General features: G+C 46.5%; 1 protein-coding gene and 1 long non-coding RNA gene across 3 annotated transcripts in view; one reads left to right on the top strand and one right to left on the bottom strand.

Annotated features, from left to right (window-relative positions):
* Positions 1-10,947: 10,947 nt before the first annotated feature.
* LOC140697550 (uncharacterized) lies at positions 10,948-14,216 on the bottom strand. Its single transcript, XR_012074698.1, has 3 exons — positions 14,148-14,216; positions 12,629-12,782; positions 10,948-11,316 (listed from the first exon to the last, which is right to left on the bottom strand). It is a non-coding gene; the product is annotated as an uncharacterized lncRNA (long non-coding RNA).
* Positions 14,217-14,587: 371 nt separating this feature from the next.
* EEPD1 (endonuclease/exonuclease/phosphatase family domain containing 1) overlaps positions 14,588-25,584 on the top strand; it is a 98,448-nt gene continuing 87,451 nt past the window's right edge. Inside the window, exons 1-2 of one of the 2 annotated variants that reach the window (XM_072964680.1) lie at positions 14,588-14,759; positions 15,532-16,593. In XM_072964680.1, the coding sequence (XP_072820781.1) occupies positions 15,716-16,593 (878 nt within the window). In that variant the 5' untranslated portion in view covers positions 14,588-14,759; positions 15,532-15,715. Of the gene's footprint in view, positions 15,064-15,531; positions 16,594-25,584 lie in introns of both variants that reach the window. The other variant, XM_072964679.1, reaches the window with a different exon arrangement.

The following is a 25,584-nucleotide window of genomic DNA, read 5'->3' as shown; positions in this document are numbered from 1 at the left end:
ACAGAGGATATTTAGAGCAGCAAAATGACTCCGTGTGACACTATAATGGTGAATGTGTGTCAGTATACATTTGTCCAAACCCATAGTTCAACACCAAGAGTAAACACCAATGTAGACTACAGACTTTGATCGATAAAAAAAAAAACAACAAGACAATGGGGTGGAAGTTTATGGGGAGGACAGAAAGAAGAATATAGGAACCTGTCTTTTGTGCCAGGCACTTAGCAGGAGCTAGAAATGGATTAGTGAACAGAAGGGGGCAATCACTACCCCCATGGAACTTACATTCTAGAAAGCCTGTGACAGGAGGGGAAATCGAGAGTGCCTGGAAATTGTGCTTCAGACTGATCCTCTGTCTCTGCCTGGAGAGAGTCTCCCTGCGCTGCTGAGCACACAAGCTATGTGCCAGGGTAAAGCCCCAAAGAAGGACTCCCTCGTCACCCCACCGTATCAGACCTCAGTGGGATGAGCACCATCTCGGCCCTAGGCAGCCCCTGATTCTTACGCTACCCTGGCAGGCGTCTTGACACTCAAAAGAACTGAAAACAGGGCCTTAAAGAGATATTTGTACACCCATGTTCACAGCAACATTATTCAAATAGCCAAAAAGGGGAAGCAACTCAAGTGTCCATCAATGGATGAATGGATAAGCAAAGTGGGAAATGTACATACAACAGAACTTCATTCAGCCTTAAACAGGAAGTTCTGACACATGGTACAACATGGATGAAACTTGAATAAATTATGCTAAATGAAATGTCAGTTATAAAAAGACAAGTCCTCTTCTATGAGGTACCCAGAGTAGTCAAATTCCTTCAGGCAGAGAGTCAGGAGCCAGGAGCTAGGAGCAGGAGAGGGAATGGGGAGTTATTGTTTAATGGGTACAGAGTTTCAGTTTTGAAAGATAAAAAAGAGTTCTGGACATGAATAGTGGTGATGGTTGCAGAGCATTGTGGATGTCCCTAAATTCTGAACCGTACACTTCAAATGGTAAATTTTATGTTATGTGTATTTTACCACCGTTTAAAAAGGGACTGAGGCAATTTTAGGAGCCAAGACTCGAGCCCCTTTCAGGCTGGCTCAGGGAGGGTGGGTGGGGGCACCAAGGGAAGCAAGGCCTTGGGGAAATGCAGTGGCCGGAGGTGGGATGGAGTCAGGCCTCCCCGGATCCAGAGCCCAGAGCCGGGGCAGCTGTGGATCTGAGGCTGTGGACTGGGATCCACCCTCATCTCCCCTTCTCCTCGGAGTACCTGCTCCCCACCCACTCACACCTCACAGCTTCTGCTCTTGCTGGCAGCCCACTCCCTCACTTCCCTGGCTTCCCTGTGACCCTGTAGGGCACTCCCAACCTACGCTCCTTAGATGAGCTTTCCTCCTCGACTTCCCTGCTCACTGCCTCTTCTCTGTAACCCCCAGTTCACATTTTGAAGAAATCAGATTGGTCGTCCCGTGTGGGTGGAATGGGCACATTGTAAGTGTCTAGCAGGCTGTAGGCTGTACCCCGACCCAATCAGCTCTGCCAGGTTGGCAGGCAGCCTCCCTGGCAGCCCAGTCGGCAGGGCTCTGGCCACCCGTCTCCCCATTAAAGGCTGTGGGTGGCAGGGATGGTGGGTCCAGACGATGAAACTTACGAGGACAGCAGTGACAGAAACTCAGACCTCCAGACTGACTTGCTCTGTGTTCATCACTGAAGCATCCCAAAGTCAGCCTTTCTCTCCCTCCCTTCCCTGTTCCCGTAACCTCTCCATTATTTGTTACTCTGTAGCTCATGCGCTCCTGAAATAGTAAATTACACACGAGGCAAGGCCTGCCTTATTCATTTTTGTGTTCCCACATCCCACATGGTAGCACTCAAATGTTTATTAATAAACTAGTTAATGGGAAGATGAAAACACAGAAAGAGCAATGGATTCAGAATCTGAAGATCCCAGTTGAGTCACCTAAGGTCACTTTCTGTGTGACCTTTGAAAAAGCATCTAATTTCTCTGGGCCTCAGCCTCAAATTCTGCAAAGTGAACAGGTTAAACTTTATCAGTAGTCCAAAGCAGGTTCCACTGCGTCCCCAGAAGGAGTTGAACAGTGTCTTTCCAGCAGAATTTCTCAAAGTCTTTACTATGCTAACGGGCCTTCTAAACTTCCCAGAGATTAAAATACAGAACATTTCCCAAATTCACTTGTCCATACAATCCTTTCAACTTGGAACATCCCATGGGGCTTGGGCAGGGAAAGATGAGAGACCTATTTGGGACGCACGTGACTTCTAAGGTCTGATTTAGCCTCAGGAATTCTGGACTAAATATGAGTCTATTTGCTGCCACCTATTTACGTGCCCAGAACAAACTACTTTGGATTTTAGATTTTTAAATGGTCTTGGTTGCTTTGGTCACTTCCTATGCATATGCATCTCATGGTTGTCTGAAGTTCATTCTCCTCTGTCTGTTTACCCATGACCTGCAGGTAACCAAGGCCACCAAGTCATTCTGTGAAGTCGTTCCTCCTTATCTCGGGATGATATGGTCCCTCCTATTACCAAGAAAGATAAGGCGCTGACACACCAGGCTGCTGCTATGGAAATGCCATGTGGAGGCATCTGAGTGGGCAGCTGTCACCTAGGAAGTCCCCTGAGTTGTCAGTTCGTTGTCAGATCACTATCTCCACCATGTAATTAGCAGGAGGCACAGTCTAACTTGTGGGTTTATTGTAGGAGAGTTAAATAGCTTTCATGACTTTGATTAATGACCAGATATTATAACTGACGGGGGAACAAGAAGCACTGTCAAACCAAAGTATGGGGTGTTCGGGGCTCCCAGAGCTGGGGAGCGCTTCCCTGGAGGGCCTTCCCCTGGTGGCTGTAACAAAGTACCACAAATGGGCTGAACTAAAACAATAGAAATTTATTCTCTGCAGGCTGGAAGTCTGAAAGCAAGGTTTCGACAGTGCCACGTCCCTACCAAGCTTCTAGGGGAGGATCCTTCGCTGGCTGGCCCAGCTCTGGTAGCCCTGATGTCTGTTAGCCTGTGGCAGCATCCCTCCCAGCTCTGCCTCCAGTTTCACATGCTTCTTCCCTCTGTGCCTGTGTCCAAACTTTCCTCTTCTTATAATAAGGACCCCAGTCATGTTGGATTTGGGGCTCATCCCCAGATGACTTCATCTTAACTTGATTATATTGGCAACGGCCCTGTTTCCAAATAAGGTCACATTCACAGGTACCGGGGAGCAGGACTCCAATGTATCTGTTGGGGGAGATGATTCAAACTGTAACATCCTTCGTGTCAAGAAAAAGCACGTTTGGTTGCCAGCTGCATGCAGTGTGCCCACTCATTCCTCTGAGCCCATTGTCTGTGAACAATGACTATCTAATTGCTCCTTTTGGAGGCCTATTCTTGGTTTTTAGAGCAGAGAGTCCAGATTCTAGGCAATTCCAGCACAAAAGGCAGAATTCAAAGCCAAGGCTGTCAAAAGTATTGGAGGCCACATTTGTAGACAAGAGTGCATTCTCGAGTCACTGTGATATGGGGCTTAGGAGTGAGCTGGATTCTGTTTTGAATCCTGCCTCCACCACTTGGTAGCTGCGTGACTCTGAGCAGAGTTCCTGACCACTCTGAACTGTGGCTACTTCACAGGTACATAGGAATGACACCAACCCCATTGCAGTGGTCCCCACCTGGGGAAGATTTCACCCCCCAGGAGATACATGGCAGTGTCTGAAGATATTTTTGATTGTCACAACTGAGGAATGCTGTTGGCATATCATGGGTTGAGGCTAGCGATGCTGGGAACCACCCTACCATGTGCAGGACCGCCCCACATAACCAAGAATGAGCTGGCTTCAAATGTCAATAGTGCCAAGGTTGTGAAACCCTGCCCATCTTTAAGGGGTTGATGATTATCTTTGGCAATGAGGCATGCAGGGTGCCTGGCATTGCTCATCCCAATGGATGGCAGTTCTGCACTTTGAAAAGTAGGGAGTTGGTGACAATCTCATAAAAATATTTGAACTCACTAGAATTTTCAGAGTATAAGGAGGAAAAAGGTTCTCAAACTCAGTGTAGTCCCTGAAATATGAATTCCTGCGAAATATAAAAAAGTGTAAAAATACAATTGGCTAGTAAATAATGAGTCCTACAGAAGGGATAAAATACTCATGGAGTGTTTGCTACATCACATGATGGCTGCTTTTTCCTGCATCACCTCATTTAATCCTTTTATCAATATTAGGAGGTAAGAATTTTTATTCCCATTTTATGGGTGAAGAAACTAAGGCTCATGAGATTTTTAGATCTTGTCCCTGGGATATGTATCTATAAATGGTTAAGCTGATACTTGAGCCCAAGTCTCTCTGTTTCTAAGCCGTGACTCTCTGTTGTCCTACCCTGATTCATGCGTAATCACTGTACCTGATGAACTTTTTAGTCATGAATCCAGCAACGTGGATCCTGAAGAATGCAGCCAGGAAGATCCTCAGGAGAATCAGGAGTCTGTTGAAGGTGCTTTGGGGATTCCGGAGGATTTCTCCCACTCTGAGACCTCCTCTCCACTTCCCTGCATTTGAATCCAGACCCCTCTTGATTTGAATCCAGGTTCTCCCTGGTGATACAGACAGCTGGACCAGGCCTGCCCTCTAGGAACAATGCAAAAGCCTAAAAAATTAACCCATTTGCTTTCGCTCCTGTAGTTTCCCACGACAAGTCCTATTCCCTCTGGGTCACAGAGCACCATTACCCTACAAGGAGGAGAGCATCTATTCTAACCAGAGACATGACAACAATAGCACAAAAGTCAGAGGTGAAGAAGCACACTTTTGTAAGTTTCTTGAATAAGCATGAAGAGGTATACTGTCACATGAAGGAAGACAGCGATAAGTCAAAGATGTGTACTAGAAATCCTAAAACAGCCATTAAAATAACAACACAAAGATGTACAGCTAATAATCCCAAAGGAGATAAAATGGAATCAAATGCAAATCAACACCTGAGAGATACTGCTTTATATCTACTGGGATGGCTATAGAGAAAAAAAAAGATATTGGTAAACGTTGAAGAGACTGTGGAGAAATTAGAACTCTCATACAACACTAGTGGGAATGTACAATGGGGCAATTTCTTTGCAGCAGTCAGGCAGCAGCTCAAAAAGGTAAACACAGAGTTACCATATGACCCAGTAAGTCCACCCCGAGGAACATACACAGGAGAAATGAAAAACATGAATTTCACAGCAGCATTTTTCATAAAATGTCCACCAATTGATGACAAGATAAACATCCATACAGTGAAATGCATTGATGAAAAGGAATGAATTACGGATACATGCTACAGCATGGATGAACCTTGAAAACACTATGCTCAGTGAAAGAAGCCAGTTACAAGAGGCCCATATTACATGATTTCACTTATATAAAATGTCCAGAATAAGTTTATCTATTGAGGCAGAAAGTAGATTCATAATTGCTTAGGGCTGGAGGGAGGGTAAAAATGGGAGGATTTGGGGGTGATAGCTAAAAGTGTGAGGTTCCTTTTGGGGGGGTAATGAGAATGTTCTCTAATGGATGATGATGGTTGTACAATTCTGTGTTTATACTAGAAATCACTGAACTTTACACTTCAGATGCGTGAGGTATATGGGATATGAATTATATATCAAAAAAGCTGTTACAAAAAAGTAATCAATCCAAAAGTAGGCAGAAAAAGAGAAAAAAGGGAAAAGGGAACGACGGAACACAGAAAAACAGCAAGATTGTCCATTTAAACCTGATGTTATCAATAATCACATTAAATTTAAATGATCTGACTGCTTCAACTTGAAGACAGAGATAGAGAGATTGGATTTAAAAAAGCAAGAACCAACTATATGCTGTCTACAGGAAACTCACTTTAAATTTTTAAAAAAAGTACAAATAGGTTAAAAGTAGAATGATAAAGGATGTACCATGGGAACACTAATTTTAAAAAAAAGCTGGGGGGGATGTATCAACATTAGACAAAGTGGATTTCAGGGCAGAGAATGTTACCAAGGACAAGGGAGGTCATTTCATAAAAATAAAATGATTAACTTATCAAGGGGAAATAACAATCTTAAATATTTATGGGCCTGATAACAGCTTCAAACTATAGGAAGGAAAAGCTGATAGAACTCCAAGGAGAAGCAGGCAAATCCCCAGCTACATCAGTTATTTTCACTGGAACACTGTCAGACAATACCTGAGAAGGACGTCTGGAGATTGTCTAACCCTGTCCGCTCATTTTACTGTATGAGGAAAATGGGGCCCAGAGAAGTCAATTGATTTACCCAAGGCCACAGAGTTCATTAGTGCCAGAGCCTGGCCATTAGCCCATGTGTCACCAGGGCCACTTGGCTTTTTGAAACTCCCTGCAGCATACAGACTCCCCAACAACCCTGCCTAACGTGGCAGTGAGAGACGTACAGTCATGACCAGGAGGAGTACGCTAGGTAACTACTTATGGTTACCTATGTGTTAAGAGACTATCCACTCAGCCCCTTTCATAAATATTTATGAAGACCTAGGCACTGTTGGACGTGCTTGGGAGATCCGACTCCCTCCCCTCAAGGAGCTTATGTCTTAGTGAGGAAGAGACAGTCAATAAACAAATCTATAAATGATGAAGGCTATTAAGAAAAATAAAGCAGGGTAAGAAGGATGGAGAGTGGGCCAGAACTTTAGGAAACTGTCCACCTAGTACTTTCCCAAGAGAGGCTAGTCCTGTGAAATCTGCCACATAAAAGAGCACACCAACGCTGCCTGTCCTGTCTCCTTCTGGAGATTCCCTATGTATGTTAGTAAATTAAAGGCCCTGAGAAGTCCTGCAGTGATGAAACTCATTTCATTTTCTCTAATCTAGCACTTTCCAATATGGAACATGCTTAGAGGAACGTCTGTGGTGTCTCTTGGGCTCCCTACAACATCTCCCCCCCCCCTTTCTGGAAGCCTCCAAATTTTGTGTCTTTAGCTTATTCCTCAAAAAGATTGTCATTTCTTCCGGGTCAATTTGCAACTGAGGCAATTACAGCCACCAGAGAGGCAGCAGGATGTTGGGGAAGGAGCCCTGCCCTGGGCTCCTACGGGGTGATTCCCAGCAAGTTTCTTAGCCTCTCTAGGCCTCAAAAATAAAATGAGGATTTAGATTTGATGCTCTCAGATCCCCTCCAGCTTTAAAATTTTATAATTCTTTGGACTGACATTTTAAGACTGTGGCTGACCTTGGCCATTAAAATATGTATTCATGTTCCAGGTGCTGATCCTGTCACTTTGGTGTGGAGAAAATGTTCAGTCTCATCTACACTCAGATCTAAGATCAGTTTAAAGCACTAGTTCTCAAGCTATGCACCATACCCCTACTTAGGTCCCACCCCCGAGTTTCTGATAGAATTGGTCTGGGAAGGGGCCTGGGCACTGGGATTCGGACAAGCGACCCTGGGGTTCCCACATGCTGCCAAGGTTGAGAACCACTGCCTGTAAAACACAGTCCTTATTCTGCAGCCTTTCTCGAGTACCTTCATGGTTTACTGCCACTTTGGAGCACCCTGTGGGTTTGGGGATGTATGACTGTATATAGTACAGCTATATCTTTGGCCATAAATAGAAGATAGTGCCCCCCTCAAATACCCTCCCAAATGAAAAACAATGTAATTAAATTTTAGCTGGATACTGGTGCCTGCCAAGATTCTGAGCCTCAGAACATCATTTTCTCTACAGAAAAAGATTAACAAATGTGAGAACATGTTACGATCACAGTGGCCCTGAACTAAGAATTTCCCCTGGACACAAAGTGACGGTCAGAGGAATGAAAATGGAGAGATTCCCCACAGCGGGGCTCAATCATATTTAGTGCTGGGTGTGGCGTCTCCTCAATTTCCCTCACCACCACTGGATCACACTCTGAGGGATACTCTTTAAGTCCTTCAAGGAAATTAAGGGAGTCATTCCTAGAAGTAGGGCTTTGAGGTCAGGAACCAGATTATCAGGCCTTACTTTCCCAATATTTAGGAGAAATGTGGCTAAAAAAAGAACGCCAGTGGCCATGGTGAAACGGAAGAGAAGGGGAGAATCTGGAAAGTGCATCATGAGGTTGAACTTGGCAGGGTGTTGACAGTTGGGATCCAACAGCTGCCAAATGAGCCTGAAGGGGGAGGCAGAGCAGGTGAGGTCCACCTGCTGCTTGTATGCGTATGAGCGCCTCCTCGAGCTCCAGCCAGCCACGCTTCCTCCTTACTCTTCCCTCAGAAGTGCAGGGTCCAAGGGCATTGCCTTGATTTACCCCAAGGTAGGAATAATTGCCTCATTCCCTCTTCTGCCTCTGGAGTCTTCTATGCTAAGAGAAGTCTCCTAATTGGGCACCCAGAAATCAAAGTAATAGGCTTGATGAAGAAGAATGTTTCATAAACCCTCAAATTTAATAAACAATAAAGAATAAACTATTCTATGAAAAAGTGGAAGTCTGAAATTAACTGGAAATGTTGCTTTTATGAGGAAATGAATAAAACAAATGGGAGCTTTTGTTCCTAAGTGTGATGGTGATAATCACATCACCTTTAAAGATTAATGGATATTATTTTCTGTAATAATAACAACTCTGGGTCTTACCATCAGAAGCAACACAGTGCCTCTGACGGTAAATGTTCTCCATTTGGTACTGTTAATGAAACCACCTCCTTCTGTTGGGACTTTGCTACAATAATCTCTAGCCAAATGCTCCATAAGAAATAAAATGCCAATTGGAAAGGCATTTACGATGTCAGGGAAATGACAAAAGCCTTCAACTGTCAGCCATGAAATGAAATAATTTATCAGTCAATAGACTGAGCTTTTAAAGGAGGAATTTGATACAAAGAAACCCAAACTGGTACTGCCAAAATTTTATTCCTGCCTTTCAATCCATTTCCCTGGAAAAAGGCCAAGTCCACTGAAGGAAGGAGAAATGACACTTCTGGGTCCCCTTGGAGTTGTGAATTGAGGTGCCTGTTTTTAACTGCTGTTGAGCTCAGTTGTGGGGGCTGATGAAAGCCATTTAGTAAAACCAAAATAGATGTAGGTTTGCACATAAAAATGATTTGGAGCTGTTTCTTCTTCACTTTCTATGTATCTGATCAAAGAAATAGGTTCTTCTATATCTATTAGCAGACAGTGATCCCTTGGCAGATAGGCGGGCACATCTGCAAACAGACAGATGGATCATAAGAGGGGAATTTTTTTTTCACAATCCTCTCTATTTTGTTTGTTGTCACAGAAATGTTTTGATTAATTCTCTTTAAAAATTTCATTTAAAAAAAAGGCTTATTCAATAGACAATCTGAATAGGTCTGTATCTATTAAAGAAATTGAACTGATATTAATAGTCTTCCAAAACAGAAAGCACCAGGCCCAGGTGGGTTCACTGGTGAAGTCTACCAAACATATAAGGAACAAATAATACCCATTCTCTACAATTTCTTCCAGAAGATAGAAGCAGAAGGGAATCTTCCCTAACTAATTCTATGAAAGCAGTATTACCCTAACACCAAGGCCAGACCAAAACATTTCATTGTTTTATGCAAAGGAACATTTCTGTGTAGTATCATGATGTCAGTAAGTTGTGGCATCATTCTGAGACCATTCAGAATTTAAAGAAAAAAAGAAATGAGCATTTTATTTATTTTAACTTTTGGGGGGAGGGGGAGGTAATCAGATTTTATTTATTTTATTTTTTATTTTTTTATGGAGGTGCTGGGGATTGAACCCAGGACCTCCTGCATGCTGAGCACACTCTGTACCACTGAGCTATCCCTTCCACCCCAAAAGGAATATTTTAAATGTAGACATTATGAGCTTTTTAAAAATTATTATAGCTTTTCAAACTAGAAATGAGAAGTTCACTGAAGCATCCTACAGGTTTTGATTTCAAATAAGGTAAATATTGATTGCCATAATCCAAATAAACAAAAAGCTCCTTTTTTTTTTTTTTTTAAACAGTAAAGGATCCTTGAGACAAAAAAGTGAGAAAGTCACTGTGTATTATCCCTAGCTGTGACAGGTCAGTTTCTTGCTATGACCTGGTAAGGAACTATTGTTATGGAATTCTGAACACCTGCTGTGCTGGGCCTAGGGTTTTGGTCTGTCTAGCTCAGGAAGCCAGCTTTCAGTCACCTGAGGGGTTTTCACCAAAGGTAAAATTTTTTTCTGTTTGGCTTTTTGTCTGTTTTGGTATTTTTTCTTTTTTTCCACCCTCTATTCTTTTTTTTTCCCCCTCAGTTTTCTTTATTCCTTTATTTTAATTTTTCTAATTTAAAACCTTTTCATTTTTCCTTTTCTTTTTCCCATTTTCTTTTTATTAATTATTTTACTTTTAACTTTTTCTCACATTTTTCTTTATTCTTTTCAACTTTTCTCCTTTTTCTTTCTTTATTCTTTTCTCTTTTTCTTTATTGTGGGAGTAGGTACAGAACAGAATATACAATACTCCCTTCTACATGCCCATGGAATATGAAAACCTGCTCAAGAAATTCGTCATCCTCAACCCCATCAAGGGAGGCCCTTTAGAGGGAATCATAAAGGATTTGTGGATGAACATGCGCCATAGGGAGGAACTAATGCCTTATATAGAGCCACTACCTGACTACAAGGATCCTGGGCAGACTGAATTGAAGACGTACATGGGAAGGGATCCATGACTTATAGATGCGCTAGAAGTATGATGAAGTGACAGTCACCTATAGGCTCCCGGCCTGCCAGAGATCTGAGCTGGAGGGCAGCACCATTACCCTGAAGCCCACTCCTTTGGCCAGTCCCACCAACAGTTGCCCTCCTTACCCTCCCATCCTGCAAGGTACAGCTGACCCAAAGGAGCAGAGTTTCAGCAAGCCTGCCATTTCTACATTTAATTCCTACTCTGAGAACAGTCAGAGCAGCAGCACAGAAAACCTGTGGCCTGAGGGGCCATGGAGCCCAACGAGATAATGCAGGATGCGGTCAGATGCTGGGTGCCAACAGCTGTGGGTGGGAACTGAGCTGCCGTGGGTGCATGGCCCGCCTTCGAGAGGACTTCAAGCAGTGGAGGATGGAGGTGTGCAACTTGCCTGGCCTTTGCTCATGGGGTTCAGATGAAAGGATGTTTGGCACCTCCATGGCCTTCAGAAGCATAGTCTCCAAGATAACTGGCAGCTTAAAGGACTGCCCTAGGGCCACCCGGGAGACAGGAGGAGAGGCTCGGGGCTCCTCCCCTCCATGTCGGTGCACTTCTGAGTTGAGACTGTTGCCCCGGGCATTTCTCCTCTTCCCTGCTCTTCCCCATCGTGTTCTGTGCTTGTGGGGGAGGGGAAGTGGCCCTGTAGAAATAGACACAATCCAAAAAAATGTGCTGATTTATTGTGTTTAAACATAATTGTTTTAAAAAAAAAACCTTCAGGAGGGAGGGAAATAGCTCAGTGGTAGAACTTATGCTTAGCATGCACAAGGTCCTGGGTTCAATCCCCAGTACCTCCATTTAAAAAATATATAAACAAATGAAAAATACTTTGCTTTATTGCTACAGCTGTCACAAGGCCCTCATCTACCACTTGGCAAGAGGAGCGCCCTGAATGCTTCAAAATTCGCTTGTGACTCAAATGGAAAAACAAGACAAAACCAAACCAAACCACTTTCCTTGGGGAAACTGAAACCTGGTGAAGCCATCCTAAGAATAGGACAAATGTCAGTGGACTGTAAAGGGAACATTGGAGCTGTGACACTGGCTTTTCTTGCTGGGAAAGCAAGGTCTTAGGATCACATCTATATGATAAATATTGAGGCAACCACTTCAGTATTTATAAGCTTAAGACAATGACAATCTATTCCCTCTCCTGGGGCCCCAACCCTAACTGGGGAATGATCACTGGTCTCTTCTGTTAGCTCCAGACTCACCTTCTTCTTGGACCCTTTTGCTCCCCTTCAACTTCCTCCTCTCCACCCTGGGTCACCTATCCCTCCTCCCCCAAATAATCCTGTCTTTTTTTTCTTTTTTTTAAGTTTAAAGAGCATTTCTTTTTATGTTTTGAAGATTCCCCCCTCCTATTTTATTGAGGTATAATTGAAGTAAACTAAACTGCACAGATTTAAAAAGTGCAGCTCTATCAGTTTTGACATACATACATACACCCATGGAACGACAACACCCCAAACAACACTTCCATCACTCCCTTCAAAGTTTCCTTGTGTCTTTTTTTAATCCATTCCTTCCTCCCATCCCCAAGCAACTGCTGATCTGCTTTCTCTCTACAGAGACTAGCTTATATCTTTCAGAGTTTTGTATAAATGGAGTCATGCAATATGTTCTCTGTTTTTTTAATCTGGCTTCTTTCATTCAGTATGATTTTGAGATTCTTCTATATTTGTGGCTATTAATAGTTTGTTTTTATCACTGAGTAGTATTCCTTCATATGTATATACCACAATTTGTTTATATACTCTCTACTGGTGGATTGAGGTTGTTTCTGGGTTTTGGCTATAACGAAGTTCCAATTAAAATCCATGTACAAGATTTTAGGTTTTATGCTTTCATTTCTCTTTGGTAAATACCTACAAATGGATGGTTGGGTTGTATGGCAGATGTATGTTTAACTTTTTAACAAACTGCCAAACTGATTTCAAAAGTCACTGTACCGTTTCATGCTCCCACTAGCAATGTATGACAGCGTCAGTTGCTCCACATCTTCATCATCATTTGGTGTGGTCAGTCATTTCAAATTTAGCCATCCTGTTTTGGGTTTTTGTTTGTTTCAACGCACAGTAGTTTAGCTGCCGTTTGACTTCATTTCTGAAAGAGGGAACATATGCTTAGGTTTACAGGGAATAAAGCTAGGTTATACCTGTTGTGATGGTGAAGTCAGTAGTGCCCCCCTTACCCTCTAAAGTGTCCTGACCTGGTTTGGATAATACAATGTGTGGTTTCTCTACTTCTAGCCCAACCAGCAAGGCTCCCAGGCTGTCCATCCACAGCCATGAAGGCCCATTAAGGCATTCTGATCAACAAAGATCTTTCCTTCCTCTACCATTTTCTGTTTAAACATTTTCTTCCCTTATCACAACAGGACTGCAGGAGGAAAGGAGAGGTATAATGTAGCTTAGTGCTGGAGCTGGGGAGCCAGAGGAGGAGATAGATGGAGGGGGTCAGACCAGGTCCTGATGACATCATTTGAGCTGGATGCAGTCACACACGACACAGGTAAGAGCTATTCCTTAACTTTTCTGCACAAGAACCCAGAAATCCCCCCCACCCCTTTTTGGTCTAGTTTGACTTGGATTCCTGTCACTGGCAATTAAGAGTCCTGACTAGTATATACACAATCAGAAAGGCAACAGAATTTTGCCAAGCCTTTTCTGGCTCTCATTTCACATCTGAAATACTTCTGCCTTCCCTGAGAGTGAGTTTTTGCTGATCTAGCCTGGGAAATTTAAAGCCAGAGCATCGGTCACATTGTTTGGGGATGAAACTTCAGAGGTCACTGAATACCCAGTGTCAAAGTATTCAACGGTATCACCACATGGTTTGTTTAACCGAGTATTCCAGCTTCGTGTATTCAATGTAATGTAGAAGGCTTTTTAATCTTTAACCAAATTGTCATTTAGTACTATGATCCAAAAACTGTTCTGAATTTGGGAAGTAACCTCCATTTCCAACTAGCATGTTCTTCCTTCTTAATGACTAGATTTAATACTTATAGAAAATATCTGTATTTACTCGGAGCGCTGAACAGGCAAAGAGCAGCGCTGCAAGTGACCTAGGCGAACACATCTCTAATCGGTGGTGCGAGCTCCCTCCTAGTAGCACAATGAATTGCTCGCGTTGTTTTTTTGAGGACATCTCTCTGTAAGCAGTGCAAGGGTAATACTCTGGTGGAAGAAAAGAGGAAGCCGAAAGTAGGGGGCAGACGTTAGAAAGATTCATTCAGTCCTTTCTCGAACATTCTCAGACAGAACTGAGAGAGGCCCCTGAGCCGCAGCGGTGCCCCCCGCCCCGATAGAGAGTGCCCTATCTCTGTCCCCACGCCCCAAACACGGACTAAACTCGGGCTGGCGGCCCGGCAGCGCCTGCCGCGCCCCTCGGTGCCGCCCGCCGAAAAGCAGCCGATCAGGTCTCGCCTCGGGCGAGACTAGAAAGCCCCCATCCCGCACAACCAGCCTTTGATCCACGGTAGCAACACAAGTTTAGGAGCAGCCGCCACCAGTACAGCTTCTGGGTGACCCGCCGCTGCCGCTATGGCGTCGGCCCCGCCTCCTCCGTCCCTAAACCCCGCCTCCGCGCTCCCGGGCCCCGCCCCCTAGCTATGGCCCCGCCTCCTCGCTCCTCCCCCACTACCCCCCTTCCGTCACCACCCCTCAAGCGCTCCGGTCAGCCCTCTCGCAGCATAGCCCCACCTCTTACACTTCTGGGCCGCGCATTCCACCGTCTCGAGTCCTGTCCCCGCCCCCGCGGCCCGTGTCCCCGCCCCTCGCGCTCCAGGGCCCCGCCCCCACGCTCTCGGGTTCCGCTCTCCAGGCTCCTGGCCTCGCGCGCGGGCCCCGCCCCCACGTGCCCTCGGAGTCCCGGGGAGGGGTTGGCGCGCGGGAGGAGGCGTGGCCATGGTGCCGGCGGAGGCGCGGGCGTCGCGGCCGGGACTTTGGCTTTGACACGGACAGCGATCGTGAGCCGTGGCTCTGGTGCCGGGGTCTGGACGCAGTTCTTGCGGATCCGACGTCCGAGTCCGGGGCAAGACCCTTTCTTTGCCTGGATCAACGCAACTGCGGCAACGCCGTAAGTCCTGGTGCAGCCGCCAAGACTAGGTGCAGCCGTGGCGGCCGGATTTCACCGCCGCTGCCGCCTCGGCGAAGCCCTGCAGCTCCTGCCGGTTTTGGGAGAGCGACTCTTAAGAGTTTCTCCAGCAGAAAGAGCTGGGACGCCCGGCCGGAGGCGGTGTGGGAGGGATCCCGCGTTCCGCCCCTGACTCGCAAACGCACGGGCACTAGGGCTGGAGGCAGGGGGCCCTTGCTGTCCCTGGCTGGGCTCAGGCTTCGGAGCCGCAGGTGGAAGGCGGACGTCCCGGAGGAGCGGCTGAGAGGTAGGGCGCGGGGACCAGCGGTGGGTCTGGTGGGGGTCGAGAAACCCCTTCTCCGTGTCCGCACTAGTGAGGACGGAATTCCCAAATTGCAGATGGCGCTGAGTCTCAGGCGCAGAGGGTGGGGGATGCACCTTCCCTTATACCCGAGAGCCCAAATGGGGGCGGCCAAAGGCCCCGGGGCTGGGAGAGTTGAGAGAGGCGGGGAGGAGAGGTGTAGGCTGATGGGGATAGGTCTCTTTCCAAGAGAAGCGGCTTACAGCGTTTTTGGACCCCAGTGTGATAAAAATTGGACCTCACCACAGGGTAGATCCTCATGGGCCTGCCCCCTTGTGTGTGTGTTTTCTGGGCTTCACAGACGGGCAACAGCTCTGGACTCCCGGTTAAGAACTCCAGCTTTAGGGAGGGAGTGCTAATACAAACTGATTAATTGATTCAGTCGATCTGTGTGTTTATTGATTTGTTTTCCAGGTGGCCAAGTGAAAGGTGCTTTTGGATGGTATGGGCATGGAGATTTAGTGTTTGTGGTAACCATTTCATCCCCCGAATCCTGTACCTTCCCTTCTTCTGTACCTGTGGGGTCTACTGGGCTTCCTCCCTAGCCAGAGAGATCTGCGGTGGTGAGGCCTTCCTGGGCCCCTGATCCTGGCTGGCCATGGGGAGCACCCTGGGCTGCCACCGCTCCATCCCCCGGGACCCCTCGGACCTGTCCCATAGTCGCAAGTTCAGCGCGGCCTGCAACTTCAGCAACATCCTGGTGAATCAGGAGCGGCTCAACATCAACACCGCCACGGAGGAGGAGCTGATGACCCTGCCTGGGGTGACGCGTGCGGTGGCACGCAGCATCGTGGAGTACCGCGAGTACATCGGTGGCTTCAAGAAGGTAGAGGACCTGGCACTGGTCAGTGGCGTGGGTGCCACCAAGCTGGAGCAAGTCAAGTTCGAGATCTGCGTGAGCAGCAAGGGGAGCTCCGCGCAGCACTCTCCCAGCTCTCTGCGGCGGGACCTGCTGGCGGAGCAGCAACCTCACCACCTGGCCGCCGCCGTGCCCCTCACCCCTCGTGTCAACATCAACACCGCCACCCCGGCTCAGCTTATGAGCGTGCGAGGCCTCACGGAGAAGATGGCCGTGAGCATCGTGGACTACCGCCGCGAGCATGGGCCCTTCCGCAGCGTCGAGGACCTGGTGAGGATGGGCGGCATCAATGCCGCCTTCCTGGACAGGATACGGCACCAGGTGTTTGCCGAGAGGTCCAGGCCCCCGTCCACCCACACCAATGGGGGCCTGACCTTCACCGCCAAGCCTCACCCCAGCCCCACCTCGCTGAGCCTGCAGAGTGAGGACCTGGACCTGCCGCCCGGGGGGCCTACACAGATCATCTCCACCCGGCCTTCGGTGGAGGCCTTTGGAGGCACAAGGGATGGGCGGCCTGTGCTGAGGCTGGCCACCTGGAACTTGCAGGGCTGTTCCGTGGAGAAGGCCAACAACCCCGGGGTGCGAGAGGTGGTGTGTATGACGCTCCTGGAAAACAGGTGAGGGCAAGAACCACCTAGGGTGCTGGGCATGAAGCAGCTCCTGCGTGGTCTCATTTGTGCATGCAGATGAGCGGACTTTTGGAGGGGAGGTTAGGGAGAGGGCAAGATTATTTAATCAGTGTTCTTGAGGCCCCAGCCAGTATTGTGCAGTATTCTGACTGGCTGAGCTCTCCTGCTCCAGAATTTTCTGCATACAGCTGTCTGGGCTTGAGGACTGTATCTTGAACATGGTATATCTGAGATCAATTCCTAAATTTGGGGTAGGTGGAGATTGTATTTATTGGTGTTACTGCTTTGGAGAATGTTGGTTGGCTCACAAGACTTCATGGGGTTTATACCAGACCAGGCACTCTCAGAGCCTGGAAACTATTGCAGTTTTGCATGTGAGAAGTAGCTAATTGGATTTTTTTTTTAATGGGAGGCAAAGTCACATTTGTCCCACTAAATATGCCTATTTGTGTGCAGAAAACCAACTTAAAAACCAGGTATTTGCAAATATACGCACTATGTATATTTACCAAAATGCTGTAAATGAATCACTCTTCATTCTTTTTCCTTATTTAGCCTGAAGTTGGTTTTCAGGCCCACAACTGCAGCCCCAAATGTATGCAACCGCTCCTCTCCCATAGCCAGAAAAGGCCAAGCTGATGTGTGGTGAATATCGGCCACATTTTCTCATTTGAACTGTAGAGGAGAGTTGTAGGATGAGCTCTTGTCACTGAGTGTTTACATCGTTCACATCACTGCTCTCTGTAGGAACTTCCTTGAATGACCCCCCCAAAGCAAAATAATATTAATTGTAGCAGTAACTCCAGCTGTTAGTGAAATAGTGTATTATATAAAATAATCAGCTTTGGGAAGGAAAGAAATATTTCTAATGGTCCCTGCCAGGTCACAACCCCCTGATCCTGGTCTGGAGGGATCTTGCCCTCTCACCCGCCAGAGATGCAGTCTGCTTGGGGTTGCTCGCTGCTTTCTTTTGTATTGGATGGTTGGCGAGGCTGGCAAGGCGGCAGTTTGGTGACACGATGGGAGTTCTTGGTGGGAAATCACAGTGCATTATGGCAGAGCATGAGGATAAATGAGTGAGGAGAAAAGCAGGTCACAGCATTTCCCTGGCACCGTCCCGGTGGCATGCTCTTGTCACTGAACATTGAGGGACCTCGCAGCAGCTCAGAGAACAGGACCTGGGGAACCCCTGAGTGCTCTTCCTGCACTACCGTGTCCTCTGGTTTGCATCATAACTCACTCCTTTTGCAAAATCATCTTGTGCACAGGTGAGAACAGGACTTAGTCCTGGGGGATATTGTTGGATGATTGTTCTCGTCGTCCATTATGGACGAAGGGGAACGGAGGAGGTGGAGGGATGGCTGTTTAATTCCTTTCAGGGGTTTTCTTAAGGCTCAGTTTGCGGGGGTGGAGGAGGATGAGTCAGGATCTGAAGTTGTCCCAGTGGGAATGAGAGACCGGGTAGCCCTTGCCCACTTAACTATGACAGTGATTTTTGAAGTGCAGTTTCTGGACCAGCATCAGCAACTGACTCAGAAACTCTGGGCTTCTGTGTTTTCATGCCCCCTCAGGGTGGTTCTGATACCCACTGAAGTTTGAGCCCCACTGTCCTGTCTGTGGGCAGGCAGCTACCGTGTGGCTTGTTCTGTAAAGCACCTTCCCCTGTGCTGGCTTTTCTGACAAGGTCAGTAAGTCCATGCAGAGCTTTCTAGGTCCTGTTTCCTTTGATTGTTCTGATCATCCTTGTAGTTATTCAACTGTATGATGTTCTTTCTGGCCAGAGTTTGAGGAACTTATTCAGCTTCTAGAACAGAAGAATGTGAAGGGTAGGAAATGGGAGAGTGAGCAGGAGACAGCCGACCTCAGAGTGGGCTCCGACCTGCAGCCAGGCCCTGCGGGCCAGGGGCCCACTGAGGAAGGGTGCTTGCAGCTCTCGTCCAGGGAGGGGTTTGCCCTGGTTTCTCTTGTTTGGATTTCCTAGAGGGATGATGACTTGCTGAAGACATTTAACTGCCGTCCTCAGGCCGAAGTGCAGGACGAGCTGATCCAAACCCAGAAGGGTGGAGAAGGGAGCATCTGGAAGTAACTTTGAAGGTGACCTGTGTCCCATCACATTTCTCACACTTGGCCACATCTGCTGTCTGGTAGGTTGGTGGCTCCTCTTGCCTGCTCACAATGTGTTCAGTGGTCTGGGCACTCCGAGCACCTTGTTAGTGTCCAGTAAACCCGAAGTAATTGGCTTAGGGCCTGATCCCCTGCAGAACTGGAGTGGGTCCATTGGCCTGTATGACTGTCCTAGGACACCATAAGGTAGCTGGCTATGACAGAGTGGATCACATGTCATCAAAACAGCAGTGCGCATTCTCCAAGAGCTGTGTTCATCCTGATTCACAAAAATCTCTCACATTCTTATTGATCCTTTTATTAGGAAGAGGAAATGCATTTCATTTGAGCAAGAATGGATGCAGGTAATTTCCCGCTCTTGTTTTTATATGTATGTGTGTATATATATATAAATTACAAGAGTTACCTGACTTCTGGATACGCCTTCATATTTTCCAGTAGCTTTCACATTCATTTGATTTCCCCGGGAACTCTGGGAAGTAGGTAATGCATGCTTCTACTAATGAGTCTCCATCTCTGGGTGAGGAAACTAACAGCAAGGAAGTGAAATGACTTGCCTCCAACCCACAGCTCGTGAGTGACTCAGCTGGGACTAGCACCTGGACCGTCTGACTTTAGACCCACGCTCTTCTCAACTGTGCTGTTTCGTGAACACCTTACCTTTATCCTGCCTCTTGTTCATGCTTCCCACACTCTGCCTAACCAAGGGCACTTGCCAAATAGTGTGCTAGTCACATTTTCTTACATTAAATCCATTGTAAAGGCAAAAACAAAACAAACAAACCTTGGCTGTACCTCTTCGGAGTTAAATTGGTGAAATTCCTTAACCTCTCCAAGTCTAAGTTTTTCCCTGTGTTAAATGTAGCTAATGATGGAAAAGAAACCCGTGGTCACTTCTGTTGCATAGGGATGTGCTGCTGTTTTCCTTTCTGTGGGTTTGCTTTGGTAGGTGTGTTTTCTTAGACTAAAGCATCCCTAGGTGGACCTCTAACTGGGTAGAGATGGCTTGGGATGCTGCTGCATTGGTGAACAAGCATGTCTGAGCTACAAGACACTGTGTTTTGCACGTAAAGCTTGAGGTAGGACAGCAGAAAGCTAATCACACAATCACCAGGAGCCTCAGGGACGTCACACTGAGGCACAGAACTGACGGGTTTCATCAGATTCCTTTGCCAAATCTCAGTCTTAGGCAATGTTTTTCCTTGTTCAGTATTTATGGAGCAAGACTAAAAGAAGAATGCTTCTGCTAAACATCCTTGCAAAATATAGTGGCAGCCCACGTATGGAGTGAAGATTGTTTATTTTTTTCTCCCAGTTTTATCGAGATATAATTGACACACAGCTCTGTATAAGTTTAAGGTGTATAGAATACTGATTTGACTTACATACCTCATGAAATGATTACCACAATAAGTTTAGCAAACATCCATCATCTCATATATAGATACAAAAGTAAAGAAATACAAAAAAGCATTTTTTCTTGTGATGAGAACTCTTAGGATTTACTCTTAACAACTTTCAAACATAACCTACAACGGTGGTAATTATGTTTTATCATGTTGTACATTATATCCCTAGCACTGGAAAGTTTGTACCTTTTGACTGCCTTCATCCAATTTCTCCTCTCCCCGTGCCCCGCCTTTAGTAACCACAAATCTGATCTCTTTTTCTAAGAGTTTGTTGCTTGTTTTTTGGAGTATAATTGACCTACAACACTAGGTTAGTTCCTGGTACACAACATAGTGATTTGGTATTCCTATACATTTCAAAACGATCACCATGGAAGTCTGGCTAGGATCTGTCACCGTGCAAAGATACTATGTTATTATTGACTATATTCCCTGCATTTGTAACATTTCATACCCATGACTCATTTATTTTGTAATGTGAAGTTTGTACCTCTTAATCTCCCTCCCCTATTTCGCTCCTCCCCACCTCCTCTGGCAACCACCTGTTTGTTCTCTATATCTGACTCTGTTTCTGTTTAGTTATGTTTGTTAATTTGTTTTTCAGTTTCCACGTATAAATGATATATCTTTGTCTGACTTGTTTCACTTAGCATAATATCCTCCATGTCCATCGATGTTGTTGCAAATGGCAAAGTTTCATTTTTTATGGCTGAGTAACATTCCACTGTGTACCTCTTTATCCATTCAGCTGTCAGTGGGAACTAAGGTTGCTTCTGTATCTTGGCTATTGTAACTAATGCTGCAATGAACATAGGGGTGCATGTATCTTCTCACATTAGTGTTTTCATTTTCTTCAGATCTATACCCAGGAGTGGAATTGCTGGGTCATTATTTTTAATTCTTTTGAGAAATTTCCATCCTGTTTTCCACAGTGGCTGCACCAATTTACATTCCCACCAACAGTGCAGGAGGGTTCTCTCTCCTCTACATTCTCACCAACGTTTGTTATTTGTTGTCGTTTTGATCGTGGCCCTCCTGATAGGTTTGAGGTGATGGTGCAGTGTGGTTTTTGGCTTGCATCTCCCTGATAACGAGTGATGCTGAGAAGGTTGCTTAATTTTTATTTATTTATTTTGCGGAGGATTTGTTCTATTTTGAAAAGTCCCTTTGATTTCTGAAAGCATAAGCCCTGCTCTGTGGGAGCTGACAGGTAATCTCCAAAAGAAATGTGGAGATTTAACATCCCACTTGCACGTCTTCCCCATAGCCTCTGCCGAAAGGGAATGTGACTCTCAGAGTCTTGAGCCTTTTCATGTTCTGACTCTGTTTTCTTGCCGCGTGTCTGTTTGCAGTATCAAAGCACAAGGTGAATCAGTGCCTTCACTCATTGTGAAAAAAGAGATTTTCGTTTATCAGACTTGATTGGTAGGATCAACAGAGACAACCCATCTTGTCTGATTTGTTCATTAAAAGACACGAATGGCTGCTGTGTACAAGCATACACTAAATTCAGGAGTCAGGCTGGCCTTGTTTTCAAACCAAGTTAAGTAAATGGGAATCAGCTTGTATGGCTCAGCCTCAAAACAGTCAGAAAAAAATGCGTATGTGGGGAGGGGGGGTAGTCACTGAGTAGGACTGATGCCTGGCTGAATTTTTCCCGTAAGAATAATGGGCTTGTCCTGGGGAATTGAAGGGTGGGTGGATGTAGCCAGACATAATATCTGGGGACAGAGTGCCCAGCAATCTTCTTAAAGTAGAAACTGTGAAATCCATTTTGGCAGCTGTGGAAATGGAGGCTCAGAGAGATTAAATAGCGTACGTGTGGCCTTCAAAACTGGAGTTGTTGAAATCAGGTTTTGAAGCCAGGCAATTTGTCTCATTTCAGAGCGGGTAGTGGCAGTGTCTTCCCAAACGCCACGTCCTTTGACTGACCCCTGCCCACCTGCTCTTCCCTCCCTGTCTTGGGTCTGAAGCGGGCCAGGTGTCAGAGCTTCACCTAGACTCCCGGGACTGTGTCAAGGCGCTGGAGGCCTCTGCTCCCTTCCTGTTTTTGTTCCTCCGGAGGACAGGGCTTTTGGCCAGAGGTAGAGCACTCAAAGGGCACCAGGGCCTCTCTGCCCTCAAATGTGAGTCTGTGACCTGGGCTCCACTCCAGGGCAGAGTTCCGGTTTTCTGAGCCAAGGAGCTCTGGGTCGCTTCCAGGGAGAAAGGTGGTCAGTAACAAGGCTGCTGTGGATTAGTAAGAGAAGATCGTGTGAATGAGGGAAGGCCTAGGGTGAGAGGATGCAAAGTTCACTTTACCAAAGGGAAAGATGTTACTTTTTGTCTTTTCAGAAATCTGGGCCTATTTGGTATCTGATTTGGTGGGAGATTAGGGGGAGGGGGGCGTGGGAAAAGCGTTGAAAATATTGATTCTCCCAGGGGATATTCATTCCCTTATTATTTATTCATCCACCCATTCAACTGATATTTTCTGAGCTCTAAGTACCAGGGTCTGTGTCAGGCTCTGGTAATAACGTGTAGGGCAAGACAAAGCCGGTGCTCTCACAGAGCTTCCATTTTTGGCAGAGAGATGGACAAGTCAGCCCTTAGATAAATAATTACAGATAGCGGCAAAGGCTGAGGATGATGGAGGCTTCTTGAGAAGATGGGGTCAAGGAAGGTCTCAGCTGAAAGCTAGGAGTCAGCTGAGGAGCCAGGCATGGAAAAGCTGGGGAGAAGAGTGCTCCACCAGAGAGCCCAGCAGGTGCAAAGGCCCCAAGTGTGCTTCTTCCAGACAGAGAGCTCGAGTTAGGGGAGTGGCAGGTGACCAGGGTTGCAGGGGGAGGTAGGGGCCTCCAAGGCTCTAATTTTAACAGCAGGAGGAGGCCACAGAGGATTAGGAACAGAGCTGATGAACTGTTACCAGGTTGTTCTGACTGCTGGGGGGCTGCTTGGTGTGGGTCCTGAGAGTTGAGTAGAGAAGCCATTACAGAATAAAGACTCAAAAGGGTGGTGACAGGGGAGCAGGGCAAGTGGGTGGGGATAAGAGGATCTTTTAGAGGCAAAAACTGGAAAGACGTGCCTGTGTTTTGGATGTTGTGGGGATTAACTGGGTAGATTCCTAGAAGACAGGCTCAGAGGCTTTTAAGAAATCCCGGGCTGACTCACATGCTTCTGCATCATGTCGGTGTGATGCGGCTTGCTGACCTCACCCCTCCGCTCTGCTGTTGCCTCACTCTGGACAGATGTGGGATCTTGGTCCATAGTGGAGGGAGGAACAGGCCTTGCAGTTTGTCCTCCGTGCACCCCGCAGGGCCTGCAAGCCTTATAGTGGCTCAGCCTCGAGACCGAAGAAACAGCCCAGAGACAGCAACAGAGACATCAGTGGTTTATAGGACAGGGGACCTTACACAAAGGGTCGTGGAGTGACGTCCCATCATGTGCGGCTGGCAGGACACGTCTTCTACTGGGGGGGAGGAGGAGGCTACCTTTTATAGGGGAAATTGATGTAAGGTGGGCTCATCAGTTACCAGGGACTAATTAAGCCCTATAATTAAGAAGACTAGGTGGTAATGTGAGCAAAACGGACTGGTTCAGCGGGGATGTACAGAGAGCAAGAGAACAGCCATCTTAAATGGCCTGACCATACACCGGGCGTTCAACAAGTCCACTTCTGCTGTTTGGTATCAGCTACATGTAGAACAAGGACATATTTGGGGGGGAGGTTAGGTAACTATTTCTATCAGAAGATATTTACGTAAGTTAAATTCAACATTGATCACCTACTCTACCCAGTGCGGGGTGAGGCCAGGGGCCCAGGGTGGCCCCGCCCGGTCCTCAGGGAGCTCACAGTCTCACAAGGAGACATACTCGCAGGTACTTAACCAGGATGCTGCGTGTTATGAAGGGGGAGGTCAAGCTTAAGCACAGGGACCTGGTTCCCGTCTGCCTGGCTCTGGAGGCATAGGGGAAGGATGGAGGGGACAGGACCAAATTAGGTGGTTGGGAAGGAGTCAGTCTGGAGGGGTTTGGGGTCTGAGTGGCAAAAGCATGATGGCCATTGGGGTGAAAGTCAGCAGCCCCCCATGCAGCTGTCTAGTGAGGAGTAGGAGGTCACAGTCATTTCCCGACACGCAGGGGTCTAGACTGGCCTACCACCCAGGTCCACGATCTGAAATGTTCAGACAGGGAACGCGGCAGGCTCCCATGTATGGTGCCTCACAGGAGAGAGTAGCACTGAGGTGTGTGTTGTTTTTATTCCAAAATTACCCTACCTTGCTAAAGATTTTATCACAGAAGTCCTTGATAACAATCTCTGCCAGTAGCAAATAAAATCATGCATTTCGCTAAAATTTGATGTGTTCATCATAGATACCCTGGTCCATACAGCTGAGAGGCAATTCCACACCAGTGACTCTTAGCATCCAAACATCCAGGATATGCCAAAAAAAAAAAAAAAAGCCTGCAGGCTTGTAGTCCTCAACAAGTATTTAGAAACCTCAGAAACTTCCTGATCCTCTTCCTGATGACGGTACACCAGGCCTGAGCTGGACAACAGTTCTTGTTGTGATGTTTTGATAGACAGCTGCCGAACAGCAGGATTCCGGTGGACAAGCACTCTGGGGATGGGCTCAGAGTAAGCATTTCATTATGAAGAAGTCTTGAATCCTTCCATCAAATTATTAGATAAAGAAGCCCTGGGTTTTCTTTGCCGAGTACAGCTATCTAACTGCGTTGCTTTGTTGTTTGTTTCCAACGAGCCCTTGTTTCCTGCAAGTCCTATTTTGATTCAGCCATTACCTGATTACGCTGTTAAGCTGGCCTTCAATTGTCTTACCTAGAGGCTGCTATAAACTCCCGAAATGCAATATGAAAGCCAAGAGAATGTTGTTCACGTGGCCACGTTGAAGGCTCTGTGCATTCTGGGTGGGGTTTTATCGCCTTCCAGGGATCTGAATGCCCTTTGCTCACCCAGAAGCTAGAGGGTGGAATCGGTACTTCTGTCTTTCTCAACTTGTGCTGAAAGCATGGTGTCTTTTAAAGTGGGACGTCTCAGGTGGATTCTTGTTTTTAAAAATACTGATCTAAATCTCTATGTTTTTAGAAAAGCTTCTCCAGAATGTATTTTCAATAAGCAAATTCAGTCCGACTTAAATACTGTTGCAGTCTTTGTTTTCTTAAATGCGGAAAAAGTAAAATTTCAGTGGCCTCAAAGTACCAATGATTAGGCGTTAAATTCATCTGCTGGTAGATTCGGGGCTTCGTCCTTCCTGGCTTGACGGGTGGCCTCTGCAGCCTCAGGTCACTGAGTCATTTTACTGGTTAGCTCTTTGCAAAGGGGTTCCCAGTCAGTTTTAGTTTGAGGCCTCATTTCAAACAGCAAAGTACTGCATGTCCCTCCCTCCATGTACTGGTGATTGTATTTTCAGTGTCCGGTTGTACCAAGAACAAAAACACGGACAAT

The sequence above is a fragment of the Vicugna pacos genome, chromosome 7 (genome assembly GCF_048564905.1).
Source record: "Vicugna pacos chromosome 7, VicPac4, whole genome shotgun sequence".
NCBI classification, from domain to species: Eukaryota; Metazoa; Chordata; class Mammalia; order Artiodactyla; family Camelidae; genus Vicugna; species Vicugna pacos.
The sequence above is the reverse complement of the archived record's forward strand: the minus strand, read 5'-3'. Positions and strand labels throughout refer to the sequence as shown.